The 18394-nt window shown below is 50.7% G+C and overlaps 1 protein-coding gene across 1 annotated transcript in view; it reads left to right on the forward strand.

The window, feature by feature from the left end:
* The window catches only part of LOC122364399 (kin of IRRE-like protein 3), a 62978-nt gene that overhangs the window by 42763 nt on the left and 1821 nt on the right, over positions 1–18394 (forward strand). The window contains exons 4-7 of the mRNA XM_043334723.1: positions 5051–5173; positions 5821–5964; positions 9558–9732; positions 13397–13518. Of these exons, the coding sequence (XP_043190658.1) occupies positions 5051–5173; positions 5821–5964; positions 9558–9732; positions 13397–13518 (564 nt within the window). The remainder of the gene's footprint in view (positions 1–5050; positions 5174–5820; positions 5965–9557; positions 9733–13396; positions 13519–18394) is intronic.

An 18394-nucleotide genomic window follows, 5' to 3' on the forward strand; every position in this document is an offset into this window, starting at 1 on the left:
ACGTAACCTAACGGGTCAAGTTCTAAGGCTGCCAGAGAAGCCATGGGATAAAAGCAGCTCATCAATGGATGCAAAGTCCTGTTCCGTCTACTACTGCTTGAAGTGTTGGCGATACTCAAGCTACACTACCTTTCAATGGAAGAAAGTAATTTCGTTCCTAAACATGAGCGTCATCAAAGAGTAGCCTTGACCTTTATGGAGACGGACATGGAGACACCCACAGGATGTAGAACTGGATTTAAGAATATCCTGGAATCATTGGCTTGTGATCATCTGGGTTGTTACAAGCGTTGTTAAACATTCTTAACATTTTAGCATGGGACAGACGTGAACGAACATGAATGTCTCATTCATTAGGCGATCATACAATAACGTCCGCGATGTTTCTGTAAACTAGAGAAACGCGTTGTAACGTTCTTAAGCTCCAACCGCTTCCCTTTACCAAGATCCATGCTGTGGTAATTTCGCTGGAGTGCGTGAGGCGGCATCATTTGTATCCCCATCTCCGGGGCGTCAGCCACGGCTGCAGCGCCGCAGATGATTGCTGTATCACTCGCCGTAACGCCCGTACATAATACACGCCTAGTGAATAGCAATGGGGAGAGCACGTGCTAGTGGTGACCCTGAGGTGTCTCTGGGTATGAATGCGGTCACAGAGGACGCCTGTGCTTGTGTGGAGACCGCCTGTGGTCTCTGGGGCGGGATGTGGTCCTCGTTGGCCGACTGGGGTCTCTGATGACCGATTGTGGTCCCATGGCGCCCCTCTGTGGCCTGGACAAAAACTTTGGTCTCGAAGCTGGGCTGTGGTCCCTGGCGGGCGACTGCCCTCCCTTCCCATCTACAGAATGGTTGGGAATGCGTGGCGACCTGTCGCACTGACTGCCCACTAGTCAGGACTGATTACTGTGTTTCTGACTGGCTGACTGTGTCTGGCTGACCGACTGACTGATTTATGTCCGCGTCTCTTACACTACACACAGAAAAATATTAACACCGTTAGCGGTGTAATTGCACAGTACATATCTGAGCACTTGAGGAAAGTTAATTTAGTCCCTTCCCCGCTTAAATTACTCGCGCTTCCAAATGAACACCAGGAAGAAGGTAATAGAACACTGTTAGGAGGGTTGGGTGTTTTGCTACATGTAGTAAAACACCCAACCCTCCTAACAGTGTTCTATTACCTTCTTCAATCTTCCTGGTGTTCATTTGGAAGCGCGAGTAATTTAAGCGGGGAAGGGACTAAATTAACTTTCCTCAAGTGCTCAGATATGTACTGTGCAATTACACCGCTAACGGTGTCAATATTTTTCTGTGTGTAGAATGATCACATAGCAGAACGACACGATACCAGTGCCGTCTGCGACTCGTCGCTGATAACAACTGAACCATTGCTGAGCGTAAAGTCTCTGACAGCCGGACATGAGACCATTCAACCGGAGACAAACGCGAACGATATTATCGCCGCGACCTATCGAACCGACTCGGCCAAACTGTTATTGCACCGCTACCACTTGCCGTAAACCATTCCGCAGCACTATGAACTGTTCAGCTCTGAATAAAACCTCCGCCATAGCTGCCTGTTCGCAAGATCCTCGGCCCTCATCACATTTTATGCTGTCCCAAACGCCGCTCCATTTTTCTTTGCGCCCCGCCGCTAAATATAGGCTCCATCGCGGCTCGCAGCCACGAGTGTGGACCACCGCCTCACTGGGAGAGGGATCAGCGCACGCGGGGTGGAGGCAGCAGTGTTGTGTCTGCGTCTGCCGGCTGAGGGTAGAGGGGAGGGAGGAGGGGCGGGTGTGAAGGACGACCGCGGCGCTCGGACACCAAGTGCAGCTGCTGTCTCTGATGGACGCAGATGAAGCGGGGGGATGGGGGGCGCAGACGGTCTGGAAACGTGATGGCGCCGTGGCCTTGCTCGGGGGTGTGGCTCGCTGATTCACTTGCAGTAAGTTAGTACTAAGACGGTGAAGCTACCCGATTCAGACCAATGCACAGTGGGGATTTTTCCGATCTAGCGCCTATTAATTCAAAAAATATTTTTTTTATTTTTCTTTATTTTTTGTGTCAGTAGGGCTAAGAAATGTCTGAATTTTTCATATATGGCATTGTTTTATCTGTATGTCCACAGCAAAACTAGGAAAAATGCGCCCAAAGTTCACACTCATGCGTGATTACTCAATGGGCTCAGCAAGGCCCGAAAGTATAGCTCAATTTCATTGTCTTGTCCTGTTGGTTTTAATCTTGCGAGGTCTTTAAGTTGCATATCGTCTGAAAGGCACCTTTATTAGGAATGGAATGGCAAAAAGAAAGTATGCCACAACCTTACTAAGGTCACACAAATGCCCTTTACAAAAAACCCTTACAGACACCATATTGAAGGAATGGTATTCTAAATAAATGTAGGAAATCAACAATGTTTTCCACACTTTTCCACTCCGAAATATATCCTATCGAATTCGCCACTTTCTTCTGCACAAGACAACGCCTAGTTTGGCTGCCGAAACTTGCCTGAACACGGAATATTCACATTAGAGTATCTTAACACCCCACTCGAGGAGCGCTAGGGCAAACAGCACGATATAGGTATGTTCCGGACATAGGCGAATAATTTTACTTCGTGATTTATATGATGCATATTTTCTGAGACACATTCATTAGGAATAGGATGACAAGCGTAAATTATGCATACCGTAACCTTATTAACCATCGCACTTGTGGGGAGGGGGAGGGGGAAGGGGTCGGATAAAACCCCATGGTTTTCCGCAAATTACTCGCGCAAAAAGCGGCCGATCGCGCCGAAACTTTCGGTACCCTCGAGATCATCAATTTTACATCTAACCTAAAAATTTCATGACTCTGACCCAACTGACCTTTGACCTGTGGCATATTTCTCGAGACCATGTTTGGCCGGAATCGCGATTTGGCGTATGCCAGCTCACATTATCCGCGGTTTCCAGTCTTTTTGTGGTTTTAAACGTTCAAATATGTGAAATGATGTTGGTGCCATGCATAATGGTGGGAGTCAAGGTCACGTGAAGGTCAAGTCAAGGTCATTGACCTTTTGATGATCTTGGTTCACTTTTTCGAGTTTTACTTGTTTCTAGGGTAGTTTTTGGTGCTGATTTCGATTTTAGCAGCCATTTGAATATTTACGAAGTAGTTCTAGTGCCTTCGTTCCATGTTACGAAGCTATCAGTAGTAGGTGACACTTCTATGGATGGCCGGCAGGACGCCTACTAATTGATCTAACCTGACCTGACCCGACCTGGCCTAAATGCATAAAGACATCGTCTGTGATCAAAACTAACATGAAATTCGTGATCAGCACCCCAAAATACCCCGTAACACCCAAACTTTGCGAAGTTTCAAGAGGTCTCGATTTCCCAACTTTAGTTGGGTCATTAAACTGACTTGGAAAGTCAGCTTATGACCTTGGACTTTGAAATTGGATATATTCGGCCTAATTTCGTCATAGGCAGCACGCTTGACTTTTCCGCGAAGCTCTAGCTTGATCAGGGGCCAAACGGCTGAGCGGGGGGTCCAATTGAACCCCCTTTACTATGTTGATTATGCACATTTACAGGTAAAATTCTCACCAGGACACACCAGCCAACATCTGTGCACAATCTGGCTACAATTCTACCTATGGTTTGCCCTCTACGAATAAATACGTGCTAGATCGGAAAAATCCCCACTGTGCAATGGCTTGTCAGATTATAAGAAGTAATGCATCGAACCACCTAATGTAGTTTTATTTTACTCCTGCTTTACTGTACAAAACAAAATAACAGAATAGCCGCCCGCCTTTCAACAATCAGGTCAACTCTAGTCCTAACCTTGACCTGACTTGTTGCCGTCATTCAAATGACTTCGGATCAGCCAACGGCTCAACTTCCCACAATCCGTCGGCCCAACTTTGTTATGAGCCCGTTCCGGCGACTGCGGAATGCAGACTCGTTGCTACACACTGCCAGTACGGGGCGGCCGACTCGCCGGCGACTGGCTGACGGCTCGGTGAGTTTCCGTCTCCGAGAGCCCGCCCGACGGCGTGAACTTTGCCGCTGAACTTGAAGAATGGCCGTGATTACACCCAATGACCGGCTGTCAGCGGCGCCGGGAGAGAGACGCCGCTGTATTTGGAGCGGACCAATGCACATCGGACGGCACTCAGCGGACAACTTTGGCAATCTATTGCTATTTGATGAGGACGAGCGATTTGAATCGCCACAGTGGTTTTGTCAAAGTTATAAAGAAGAGGTTTGTCGTCGCAAAATTGACTTGTAGGTATGGCTGAATATCTTCGTTTGAAACAGAAACAATTTGTTCAAAACTGCATTCAGTATTCACACGGAGACGCTTTTACGGCAGTGTGGCAGTGTCACAACGAAACTCATATGCTTACCCAAACAATTCACTTTATCCCACAAGACGATTTGAGCGGATTCTAGAAACCGCCTGGCCTGCGATTATGTTTATCGAAAAAAGATCAAAGCCTGGCCTGTGAGAGCTCCGGCGGGATTCCGCTATCTCTGCCACTGGGTTAGCGGTCCACTGGGCCGGCGGGGGCTAGACAGCCCAGCCTGGGCGCTGGTATTCGGAACACGACCCGGTCACGCCCCACCAGCCGTGTCTCCCTTCCATTAGGCTGATGGAGGACACATCGGGCCGGCGGCGCCCCGTTCGAGCCCACACACATGGCCGTCATACATGGCAGACCAATCACATTTCGAACTGGGACGGGGTCTTGTCAGTCGGCGTGGATGTCATCTAAAACGGTTGGATGGGCCGTGGTCCCAGCAGCAGCGGTCGGCGCGGGGATTTTCTCGTGGGATTGTTAGTGCTCGGACCTTGAAATGGTTCGTTGGGCCTGGCAACAATATATTTTCATTCAATGATTGTTGTGTCAAATGGTGTCCCACTTTCATTCCACGACGGGTGCTTGAACAATGTTTACGTTGCAGCAATCAAGGTGGTATAATATTGCCTTGAAGAGAGCCATCTTCAGACAAGTTTTGGTGGTTGCTGACTGTGTTCTGTGCTGTTTCAGACCCGCCTAATTTCACCGTGATCCGAACACCGGCGTTCGGTAACCCGATCCTGCGCGGGATGAGGGTTAACCTCACCTGTCTGGCAGAGTCCAACCCGCCGGTACCACCGCGCTGGGTGAAAGGTGAGACCCGGTGCTGAATATGGACCTCTTACTCATAACGCCAGGCTACTCTGGCTCTGAATATGTTTTCAGGCTCTGAATATGATCCACCAAGTCATTTATAGGCACCATCGAGACGCTCCATGGCTGCAACAGTTCTCAGTAAACTCCTGAATCAGGAATTGTGTTTAACCTCAATGCTTGGCGTGTGATTGCATCTGATCTAGTTGGTCTGGGGATGTCCTTTCCAGTCCAGTTGACCCGATGCGTCAGCCGGCGCCCAGTGCGCTGGGGCGTGTTCAGCGATACAGCCGCCGGTGTCAATTACGGTCGTTTGTTCCACTATAGTTGGGGCCCCATGTTCCGACGGGGCGCGGCTTTGTTAGTTCCGCCAATCGGTGTGTGTTGCCTGTCAGGTTTCTGGGGTGTAACTTTGAACTTATGACTCAGAGAGGGATAGCTTTATTATGCATCGTCATGTCATAATGTGTAGAGGTGGCATATGTATTTTGCAAGAAGATATACATATATTGTAGATGAGTACAATCGTAGGTGAGCAAGATTACCTACAATCATATGACGTACTGCACAACTAGGAAGCCTTGCTAGTTGCTACTGTGTTTCACTCCGATGTCGGAAACTGACGACTTCTCCCACTTTGCGGACAGACAACTCGCCGCCCCGCGTGCCGGTGAAGAACGGCACCATCCTCTTCAACCCGATCACCATGGAGGACGCGGGGTGGTACCAGTGCACGGCCAACCACCTGGGAAACAACGTTACCTCCTACAGCTTCTACCTGAACGTCAGAGGTAGGTCCAACAACCTGGGCAACTACGTCACCTCCTACAGCTTCTACCTGAACGTCAGAGGTAGGTCCAACAGTAACTGAACATGATCTTCAGTGATAGGATCGACAGCTACAACCTGAACGTTAGAGGTAGGTCCAGGAACTTAAGACGTCGGTCTTACGGCTTCCTTCTAATTGAGCGTCTGAAGTAGATATTGGTAGAACTTGAGACGTAAAACGTATAACTGTCCTCAACAAAGTGAAATAAAATAAAATAAGACGAATAAAGTAAAAAAATAAAATAAAATAAAATACACATTTAAGGTCGGATGCAAGTTTCAACTGGATCATGCTGTAACGCTCCATCCAAACTGCATTCAAATTATCGGTGCCAATGCGTCCAAACTGATCAGTACCGTATATGGTTTTGGCCGTGCCTTTTAAACCGGGACATTAAGTGTGCCGCTCCTAACCGAGTCGGCACATTTATTTTGTTTGTACCTAAACTCGTGTGTCCATTTTGGCGGGACAAATACTGTGTGACGACCATAAGTTCTGACTGAAATTGCCCAGAGTGCAGCGGGCGGCTCACTTACTTCCATAATTGATCAGCCTCGCCCGGGCAGCGTTTTGCTCGGCCGAAACGGCGGCGCTGATGTGGGCTGATGGGTGCGGAAATGGCTCACATTAACTGAAAAACAACTACCGATGGCTCGGCCAGGACAAAAACATGCACGGCCAATTGTTCATTTTGTTCAGACAAATCAAAAAATAGGTTTTTTCATTTCTTTTTACCTATTTAAGACCAAAACGGTGTTGTCTGTCTGTTGAGAGCTGTTAGATATTGTCTTTATTGCCAACCGCTCAACCTCACAAGCATTCGCGCTGAATTGCAAACTAGTTGACAGTTTTCTTATCATATTGATTTAGGTGATCGCAGCATGGTGTGTCAAAATTTCCAAGCCGTGCAAAAAGCCCCGTCTTACGGTTCATGCACATTGCACTTACAAACTTGGCGTAATGAGTTTGCGATACTCCCCCCCCCCCACCCCCATTTATTTCGCCGACGATTCCAAATACGGTGTTGACTGTTGATGGTCGATTTATTGCTTGTTTACTCTGTTATTAAATCATTCAGCCCATTATGCCGCGGGTTGGTGACTATTGTCCGTGGTAACACACCGCCAAATTGCTGCCGACTGCATGTCGCTAGGTCGAGCCGACCCGGTAGTTTTATGTTTGTGTAGCGTCTGCAACTCAAGGTCGCGGTTGCATCGTAAGGCTCAAAAGAATAGAGCGGATCGATAGCGCTTCGGCCAGCGTGACACTGACTCAGACGCATACACGCTCAGGCAAATGCACACAGACATACATACACACGGACATAGGGATACATAAACCATACCCAACACACTGACAGCCGCCCATACACACTCACTCGCTCACTCACTCACTTACTCACTCACTCACTCACTTACTCACTCACTCACTCACTCACTCCACGCTCTCACAGACACAGTGTGGGCTGTGAGGCACCGTTTTACCGACCTGCACCACTCGGCGTATCGCGGGCAGTATCGACCTTAACATCGGCACACCGTCTAATTTGTGGCCCTTTCCTTCACCGCCGGGCCGAGCTCAGCCGTGATTTGCGGCCGGCGCACATCGACGGCCTGTCGACGATAGTGGCGCGGCTGAGACGATAGTGGCGCGGGTGCAGCGATAGTGGCGCAGTAATAGCGATTTAAGGGGAGGGGCAGTGTGGGCGGTGCTGCACGACGAACATTTGCTTGAGTGAACTGTCGAGACTGAGTCTCAGAGATGCCTGTAGGGGAGAGTGGGGTAAGATGCCCAGGGTGGGAAAGACGCCCCACCCCCTCTAGCGGCGAAACAAAGCGAACCTGGAAATTAATGTTCTTAGCGTAAAGCAGAAGCCTGCCTTGTTAACTGCACAAAAATTTGCGAAGCTCAGTTGGGCAACGGCTGGCTGGTGAGTGCATGTTTTTTATTCGCTACTTTCAAAAAATATTTTGGTGTCAAAACATTGTAAATATCAAAGAAGGTAGATAATTTTTGCGTTCCTTGCTATAGTCGTGATACATTAACATGCGTCTACTGTGTCCCAAACAGTTTGTTTCAGGGTGTAGTTTTATGGCTAACACATGGTACTGATTTAATGTTACTTCGGTACCATGGGGTAAGATGCCCCAGTGTCCTGATGGGGAAAGACGCCCCCCTAAATCCGTAGGCTGTCCTTCAAGCAGCCCGTCAAATCATTTATTACATACTTGTGATGAGAGACAAAAGCCGATCTGGGACTATTGAGAGTCCAGTACGGTCGGATGCTCCCCATGCCGGTCTCTCGGCCCACACAGCGACTTTTTGGGCGGCATTTGACTCTGAGAGGCCTCACGACGGCCTCTGTGGGCCCCATTATTGGCTCCAGGGCCCCTCACGACATCCTTTGAGGGCTCCCACGTTGGCTCCAGGGGCCGCGCTGGCATCTGAGGTCCCCACGATGGGCTCGAGGGCCCTCAAGCATCATGAAGACCTATAAGGGCTCCACAGTGGTCTCCGAACGCCACCACGGAGGCTTGTTTGGCCGCGCTGGACTATGATGGCCCTAACGATGACCCCTGAAGCCCCTTACGACTACTTTTGAGGGCCCTTACGATGACGTTTGGTGTCTACTGCAGGCTCGAAGGGACTACTGATTCGTTCAGGCGATTCACGTGCCCATTTATGTCACTTATAGTGCAGGGGGCATCTTCCCCAACGCCAGGGGGCGTCTTTCCCACCCTGTGGGGTAAGATGCCCCCTTTCACTTCTTCAGGAAAATGCTTAATAGCAAAAAAAGTTATCATATTTCAGGCACGAAATTGTAATATTTTTGGAGAAAAATGATGTCGGCTTCCGTTGAAACTCCAAGTTATTGCTTTCCGATCGTCATTTTCGAATAATATATGACATAGTAAAACCCTGGGCATCTTTCCCCACTCTCCCCTACCGTCCTCAGTGAGGCACTTTACCCAAGCAAAATAACTATACCCATTTTGCTCTCAAAATGATATGCTGAGTAGGTAGGCATAGAACTTATACCAGCCCAGTCCGTAACTTCCAATATATCTCGCTGAGCTCGGGCTGCAGGTTTTGTCCAGCCAGTAGAGCCCCGCGGCGCCGGCTGGCATTAGACGCACATAACTCCAATTGGTCCCGAGTGCACTATCGGGCCGCTGCTGAGTGGATCAGCAGGCGTAACGGCTTCACAAAGCTGGCCTGAGCAGGCGCTGCCCACAAATTCACGAAGTGCATTACAAGGTCGAGCTTGACGTTGTTTCAATTTTAACAATGCGTGGTGGTTGGGTCAATAGTTGACCTCGAAGCTGACATCTCAACAGCATGAAGTCAGCAAATTGAGACCAGAATATTGATTCGACATTCAGTGGTTCGTTGCATTACATCCGACGACGTGTTATTGTTATTGTTTTTCATAGCATTTGTACCTGAATGACCGACAAGTCCATGATCATCACTACCTCATTATTCGTCTCCTCCCCTCCGGCCTCTCACATCTACTCTCTGTTAACCTCTATCTCTGTTGTCTGTTTTTATCAGACGAACTGTCCGGTGTGGAGAACACCGGATTCCGGACCGTGCAGACCACCGTCGGCGCGCCGGTGTCGCTCAAATGCAGCGACCCGGGCAGCCAGGACCGGACCCGCGAGTCGCCTTGTTGGGTACGGGAGGATACGGCCGGCGGACAGGCGGCCGTCACTTCGCGGGGTCACAGGTCAGTGAGCTGAGGTCACAGGTCAGTCGGCAGGGGTCACAGGTCAGTCACCTCCTGGGGAGTTGACTGACCTGACCTGAGGTCAGTCGACAGGGGTCAAAGGTTGCGGGTCGCGCAGCACAGGTGACATGTTGAGGTGAACGGGTGTCGACATTATCTCAGGCTAGACAGAGGTCACGAAATGACAAATGAGTTGCTTGATATTTAAAGGTCACCAGCCACAAGCCTGTCAGTGGTTGTCAGATGTAGCATTGCCACAAATTAGTCAGTCGAGGTCAACGTCAGAATGATAAAGGCCAACACGGAGAGGCTTGTGTATAGATAAGGGGAGTAGTCGGGTGAAAGGTGAAGGTTAGATATGGTTAGGTTCAAGAGTTGACTTGGAACACATTGCTCTTCATGATTGTTAAGCAAAATATAATGAAAAGAAACATTTGTTGCAATAAAAATTGAATCTGTATGTTGAGACAACCGCATCTCTGTTAAGCCAACGAATGTCCTCGGCACCGCTTTTCTAAGGCTTAGCCGTGCCGATGATCTCAACACGTAGCAAACGCACAATCATTCCTATGTAGAGTAGAGATAATTGCTTTCGTATCAGAAAAAGCAAACATGCATACAATGAGCTTAACTTGTTGCTACTGCCTACCTCCCCGTCCGTGTCGATGCAGCCAATACCAAAGTAATCTTGGCCAATACCAGCGGGCGGCCATGACAGCTTATACTCCTGTCACTAGGTGGCAGCAGTAGTAGCGCCTGAAGGTATGCTGTGCCGCCTGGCACGCAGCCCGATAACCGTGCGGCGCGGCGGGCGCAGAGTAATGCATGGCGGTGTTGAATCGTCCTGCCACCTAATCTGGAACTCACTGTATTGCTGTAGTTAGTCAATTTATAAGGGCTATCGCTGTTATTTTGTATTTTATATTCGTTACACAAGAAATAATAAAAGATACCTAATAATAAATGAATGTTCTTCTCTCTGATCTAGCCAAAAGGCCTGAGGTGGTAAAACGCCTCACCATTCCCGTTTTGCGAGCGGTGGATTAATTACGAGTTGGTCGCAGCCCGCTACTGCCGCCCGCATATTCCCATTCAGCTAACTCGCTGCGTCCTTTCGTCCATTTGATCCGAGCCGTAATGTGTCAACAGTGATTTGATATCAACAGGCTCCGCGCATTTCTATTTGCCAACCGACCTGGTACAGAAACTTCAGCAGATCAAACGGATCATCCACACACCACACAAATCAGTTAATCATTGCCACCGCCCACCGCCGGATCATTCAAAATCACAGCCGTAGTCGCCGCTTCCCATATACTCGGCAGATCGCTTTGAAGCTCTCGATGGCTCCGGTTTTCTCTCTTCTGAGATTCCTTTCAAGATTTGGCTGCTATCAGCTGGAGAGTTTTTGCTGCTGTTGGGTGGAATAAATGCCGGCATTGTTTGAAGATGGCCTATTTTCGGAGCGTGGTGAAAATAGCTGGCAGGGATAGTCTTTGTGCTTGAATAGTTTCATCCGAACTAACGCTTCGCGCGGGCATTTAACAGCCGAAACAAATGTCAAGTTAGCTCTGAAATGTGCAGAAATAATTCTTCCTTTCGAAGTCACACCATCACTTTATATTGAAAAAAGGAAACCTAGGCGTCAGGAGAGGCGGCAGGGGCGTCTGTTAGGGCGACACTGACGGCAGATGGCAGATCACCCGGCAGAGGCAGTGGCAGGTTCTGTACTCGTAAGGAGAGGGTCTGTAGGGGCGGCACTAGCAGCCAGAACCGGTACGCGGCAAGACACCCGGCAGAGGCGGCACCGGGGTCTGTGGGGGCGGGCTCTGTGGGGGCGGTTTCTGTATAGGGGAGGGGCACTGACAGCCGGAGCCACCCGGCAGAGGCGGCAGACCGCCCGGCAGAGGCGGCAGACCACTCGGCAGAGGCGGCGCCGCGGAGACCATAATTTACCGGCGCGCTACCGGCACGGCCGCCTCAATAATTCAGCCCTCCTGAGCGGCCGGTCCGTCTGCCGACCCTGTTATGAACCAGCCGCCGCCAGGGGCCATGTGGGGCCGATCAGAACCGGACGAGAGGTATCGACCTCCCACCTGGGCCGGCCGAGAAACGGCTGTCGGCCGAGCACAGCGTCACCGTCTGACCGGACCCCGTCTGCTGGTCAGAGTCTGTCAGCCAGATCCACACCCCGTCTGACGGACACGGTCCCCTCTGCAGCCAGCCGGTCCGAAGTCGGTCTAGTAACATTCAGTGACTATAACCGACCGGCCGGCAGGCTGCCTCCGTCTGACCGTCCAGCTCTGTCTTATTCTGAGCGCCTCACCGCGCCGGCTCGACGCCTCCATCTGGATCACTTCAGAGAGTGCTCTCGACTGTCTCGACTGTCAGTTATCCTTAGCTGCAGGCGATATGGGTGATCCAGTGAGAGAGCTCATGGCTTCAGCCCACAGGCAGAGCAGACTGTCTCATTGGCTCAGGCTAGACCACTTCAATCCAGCCCAGCTGTGTTGGAAACTCCAGCCCACACCGGCCAACCCAGCCCAGCTTTGTGCGGGGCGGTGGCCGGGGTTATAGACCGACTAACACATTCAGTCGCTCCACCCTTACCACGACACCACCCCCGCTGGCCAGTCGCGGCGCTCTGATTCAATTTCGGCGCGGCGGCGGCGATGGCGCGGCTGTCAATACGCACTCCCCACTGACCGCCCGGTGGCGAAAGCGGCGCGCCGCCGCACGCGGCCTCCCCGTCCCCGGGGAACGCAGGTCCTGAGGGCGGCCACCGCAAGCTCGGCACGTCTCGGGAATAGGTGTTGACGCTCACGTCAGGCCAGCTGCGGCGGTGGTGGCGCGCAGCGAGCCATCTGCGACGGTAGCGGCGCGCAGCAGACCAGTTGCGGCGCTGGCGGCGCGGCCAACTCGGCGGCGCGCCGTTTTTGTCTCGAGGGTAATTGGGTGGGCCGAAGTTCTCCGAGACGAATTAGGAGCTCGTCAGCGGCCCTCCACTGCCGCAGCTGTGCAATGGATGACAAGAAACAGCCACAAAGTTCGGTACTGCGCTCGTATAAAGCAGCTGCCAAAATAAGTTCGCGGCGGTCGGTCGGTGATGACCTCTCGCTGCTGACGGGATCGGCAGCGAAACGAGCAGACGCACCTGGCCACCAGACCCCGAGGTGCTTCGGCAGCCCACGACTCCAAAGATAGCTTTTGTGCTCGTCTGTTTTTGACAGCATAATTTTGTTGCGATGTTTCTGAAATTCGCCTCTCATCAGATCTAAAAGAAGCTTTTATATACGTCTTCGTTCATATCCCAAATCACGCCCAGGCACTCACTCAATATCGTTCAAACCCTTTGTGGATCTATGCTTCGTAAGCAGTCGTCAAAGACGATCACCCACAAAGCTAAGCATTATAATCATTTCGATAATGCTGCAGGAGCGCGGCCCACGGCCTTTTCCAAATCGATTAAATGTCCGGAAAAGCGGAAAGGAGCGATTGTGTCGATCTCCGGTAGGAATCCATTATAGGCTGAGACATAAACACATGAATATAAATCAGACTGAGCGCCCTCCTATAACGATACTGCCATCTGTTTGTGCAGTAGAGGATCCATCCGAGTTTTGCAGAGCCCCTGGGACATTTCTGTGTTGTTTTTCTCCGGCAGGATGCACCTGGACGGCGCCCTGTACGGCGATACGGGCATCTACACCTGCCAGATGCCGCCTATCTCTGAAGTCGAGACCAAACAGAGGGCCAGGGCGCGCAGCTTCTTCGTCAAAGTCACAGGTAAAACGCTCTTCTCTATATCATATAATTTTCCAGACGAGTAATGCAATTGACTATTTTACAACTAAAACAATCGTTTAGAGGAATAAACTTTTAAAGTAAGGTATGCCTAATCCAATTTGCTTTATTGATTTCAAATAAGCACGATTTAACCCGGCAGTTGCTGGGGTATTTCGCCACCCACCGTTTGCTGGGGGGGGGGGGGGCGTTAAACCCCCCTAGCCGATAACTCGAGAACCAATAGGCGCAGCGAAACGCACGAGGCGGCAAACGAAAGAACGCGACGAGACGCTTCAGATGAGTACTTTAAAGTTGAATGTTGAAGTCACAGGTCGGGTCAAGGTCAGGTCAAACACCTGAAATCAGGCTTTCAGTAACATGGACTTCAGGACTTCGCAATGGGCGCCTCTCGTCATAAACTCTGTCAAAACGATGCACAATCCATCATATAAGGCCTACAAGAGTGTCAGCTCCATGTAAGGGTCAGTCAAGCATAGGTCAGGGTCAAGGTCAGGTCAACCGGGTAGGTACATATCCCCGAAAATCAAAACTAATATTCGCAGCCTGTGACACATGTTTTATGAGTAATTTGGGGCGTAGAACACGATGGTGACATTCATTTTATCATATGTGTACGTGTTTGGCTCAAAAAGTTCAATTTAAGAAATGCATGTATCATGGTCGTGAAGTAGTCACGAGAAATTGCCAAGATTCAGTTCAAGATTTTGGAAAATGCGAAACGATAATCAATAATCGAAGATAGCCATTTGATTGTTCATGGTATTGGAGGTCTAATGGCGTTTACGACATGTCTGTATGTCTATTCTGTGATTTTATATCATTTTTTGAACATATGCCGTTTTTGGTCGAAAACTCAGAAATCATGACGTCACTAAAACCTCGATATCTCAAACATTTTCCGAGCGATTGTTTTAAAACTTTGTCACAATAAACTTCAATCAATTCCCTACAGGTACCCAAAATTTAGCGCGCCTGCGGCCCGCCGTTTTTATGCTATGGCCCGGCGAAAAAAGTGGGGGCGTTTAACGCCCCCCCCCCCAGCAACTCGCGGGTTAATGGGTCATGTTTTATTTGCCATCGTACCATCTGAAATCCCTCTGATTTGAAACCGTTTCAGCCCTGTTCTCGGTATTGGTGCTACTTTGCTAGTGAGCCTTTCCGATGTCCCGGCGATTTCGAACAGCTGCTGGCTGGTGCCCTCTGCGCACTGTGGGGGGGGGGGGGATACGGGGAGGGGCCAAAGGGCTGGACGAGGGTTGGGGCGGTAATAGCCGGATACTGGGCCACCAGCCGTGAAAAAGTGCCGCCCCCGCCTACCCTGCCCCATGGCGACCGGCCAGGATCGGTCATGGCAGGGCATCCCAATCGGTGAATACGGACAAAGAACTGATCGGAGGCAGCGCCTATATTGGGATATTTCTGGTCATCGGCTGTTACTGGCCGAGGAAGGGAGAGGTGAATATTAGGTATGTCCTTCAAAATTATTGCGAGGGCTCTGAAGCTGTTAGCTGGCACGAAAGTCGAAACGTTCATGTTAGGCATGTTTGGAGTGGCACAGCTTAGTTATGGGGAAGCAATACATCGATTAAACCTAATTTGGTTCTAGGAATAAATCAGGGCTTATTTACTCGCTGTAATTGCTCAATATCTTACCTGACAGGAAGCATAACTGGGAGTCACTTTCGGTTCTCCATATTCATAATAGCTGTCAACATTTATCGCATCATAACAGCGCCTTACGAGAGCATATCGCATCAGAGTGACTGTCGGCCGCAGTACAGTCGGTCGTTATCGAACACGACTCACGGCGACAGCGACGGTGACGGAGCCATTCTCTGAGCTACAGAGACGGTTCTCAGAGGGACAGGATGCCACGCGGCCAGTCGATAGGGTGATTCGGCGCCGCCGAGCCCGTTCCGTTCATGTAACGACGTATTCAGGCCGGCAGGCCTCATAAAACGGAGTCAGCTGGCTCAGCCGGCCGGCAGGGGAGTTCGTATCGAGATGAGAACGGTAGAGCGTGTTTATGAAAAGGTGCGAAAGGAAGGGAATATGCGTCGCTTGGTATGATATACGGACGACTTGAGAGAATGAGATACGGTTATTTAGTACACTCTTTGCTGTGCCCCAGCTAGGGTAGTATTTCATGCTGACACGATTATTTTGCGACAGGACACCCGTAAATATTCGGAAGAACATTTTAACTCAGTATACAGCGAGAAATCCTCTCTCTCCTTCAGTGATACGACGCAAATCTGACAGTATCTCTTCGTAAGAACGGTTGAAGGTCTCAACGACCCGCTATGGTTCGTGAGAAAGGGTAGAGGAGATCAACAATCTCCACCTTCGACCACGGAGCGCGCTGTGGCTTCAGAAACCGACCGCTATCGGTCAGCGAGACTGGTCAGCGCAGCAATATGGGGCTGACCACGTTGGCCGACCAAAACCCACCCGGCGAAACGGCCGCGGGCTGATCTCGTTTGATCTCTCGACACGATCGAGCTCATTGGGCTGATTGAAGAAAAATGGCAGACACGAGTGCTGCGTCTGTAATATCGGCGCCTCCTAACCGGCATACCGCCGCGAACTGGAAGGATACTGGCCTCTACAACGCTCGTTACCATGGCGATCCGTTGCCGCTGGACGGACCAGCACCGCGAGGACCGATTTAACCTCTTGACGACACGTCCGCACGTGGCTCCGCCTGAGACGGCCCCGTGTAGTCAGTCAGCGCGCGTTTCCCAGCCTGGCTAGCACCCAGTTCTCGCAGCCGGTCCCATCGGCCGTAGCTCTTTCTCTGAATGAGCCGCCTGATTGCCGCCTGGCGCTCCTTTGAGGCGTGCCAGGGACCGTCTCAGCGGCGCCGGCTCTCCCTTCCAGAGCGGCGTCCAACCGCCTAAATCAGCGTCCGAGCGCCTAAACCAGCGTCCGAGCGCCTACATCAGCCGCGGACACGGATACACCGTCCGGACCGCTGTGATTTAGCGGCTCTCGGCTGCAGCTCCGGGTCTCAGCTCGTATAGCTCTCACCAGCTGACTGGGATGCTCAGTAACTAGGGCTGCCCAGTAACTAGGCCGGGCGGACTGGGGGCGGCGGCTCGGAGGGTGTTTTTGTATGCAGATGCGTGCCGACGCACACGGCTTGTTTGTTTGTATTTGTCGGCAGAGCGGCGCGAATGACGTGATGTGGCATCACGTCACGGTCGCTGAGCGCGGGGGGTTGGGGCGTGACGGAAGGGGGGGGAGGGTGCCGTTACCGCAGACTGGGTGATTCCGCCCCCGAAGCGGACGGTTCCGCCCCGCTTCACCAACAAACATTTCCCGGTTCTGAATGGCCGCACCAAGCGAGGGCTTTGCATGGGCTTTACGCTGCCTACAGCTGTTGTCAATGAGAAGGTTTCGTCGGGACGAACCTTGGGGAATAGCTTTTGCAGCTTGAGAGCTCCGAGAACGGACATTCTCAACCTATTTGCGAGTACGGGTTCCCTGCGTAACAGGTCGGTCGGAGCAAACTTCTTAGCAGATTGCAAACTCCCCCGTTAAATCCAGCAGTTTGGACAAACTCGTAATGAATAGATGTGCCTAACTGATACAGAGCGTTTAATTATAATCATTGCTGATGTACTGACGCTAGTTCTCACGCTCTAGTTCGCCAAACCGCACAATTCATTGCATTTTATTTTACGAAGCGTTTACATCTCTGTCGCCGATACGTCATTTTTATAGCCACTCAGCTAAATTGTCCAAGTAAGGTTAAACGTAAAAGCGTCACAAGATTCAGAAACAATTTTAGCAGAAACTTAATCTTCTCTGGCACACTCCGTGCTGTGGTTTCCATAGCAACCCGTCATCGTCACCCTCCGCGCTGCGCACTTACAGCCGAACATGATTGTCCTTACCGCCAATCAGCGCAGATGCACATAGTGTTCGTGCGAGTGTTTGCTTCCCTGTCAACACAGCGAACGATTAATCGGCGCAAGTGACACAGCGTTTACACAAATCGAACACTCAGCACCCGCAGGCCGACTAATTAATTAACGAACGGCGCTAGTCTAGGGAAGGGGGGAGTCATGTAACCCGAGGCTGTGCTGAGTACCCACAGGTTATACAGATGTGTTTGGCTAGTGTCAAACAGTGACGAATATGTCATACAAATAACACCGTTCTATGTTTGCGTAACTGCTCAGCACCACATATCGCTCATCGCCACTTGTTCGTAACTGCACTCGATAGTGTCTATGTTACACTGTGTCTATTGTTATAAACGACAGTGTGGGTTTCCTTATCCGCTGTCGGAATGGGACAGCCGCGGCCATCGACTGCAGAGCTATTGATGAGTCGCGGGCGGGCACTTGGACTACTGATTGGAACCATAAATACGACCGATGCACAATGGAAAACTCGTGCTGTGGGTCCAGAAATTCGCAATAGTGGGCGGGCTGTTTCAATAAACAATGAGGGGGCGGTTCGATGGAAAACGACGCATGTACGTACTTCACCAGAAATGAAATACAATCAATGCATTTTACGGTATTTGTGCAAGTGCAGTTATCTTCCTAGATTATTTCGCTTCCCCGCTCGGGAAGTCGCTCGTACGACTTTCCGAGCGTTCCAGTTATATTTCGGCCTCGTGCTAAAGGGCGGACCAATATTGGTCACCTGTCCGCCTATAGAACCGGCTTTACTGGGCTCAATTAGGCTGTCGCCAAAGCCATCGGCACCGGACCCAACTTGGAATTGGATCACACCGCGGGGATATATTAAACGGCAGGTGCGAACAAGCACCAATAACGCTGATCCAACAAAAATGCCTCGGCTAATTGGGTCGTTTTTCTAAAGTTCAGTGCCAATTTAG

Source organism: Amphibalanus amphitrite, unplaced genomic scaffold, assembly GCF_019059575.1.
Source record: "Amphibalanus amphitrite isolate SeventyFive unplaced genomic scaffold, NRLGWU_Aamphi_draft 000674F_arrow, whole genome shotgun sequence".
Classification (NCBI taxonomy): Eukaryota; Metazoa; Arthropoda; class Thecostraca; order Balanomorpha; family Balanidae; genus Amphibalanus; species Amphibalanus amphitrite.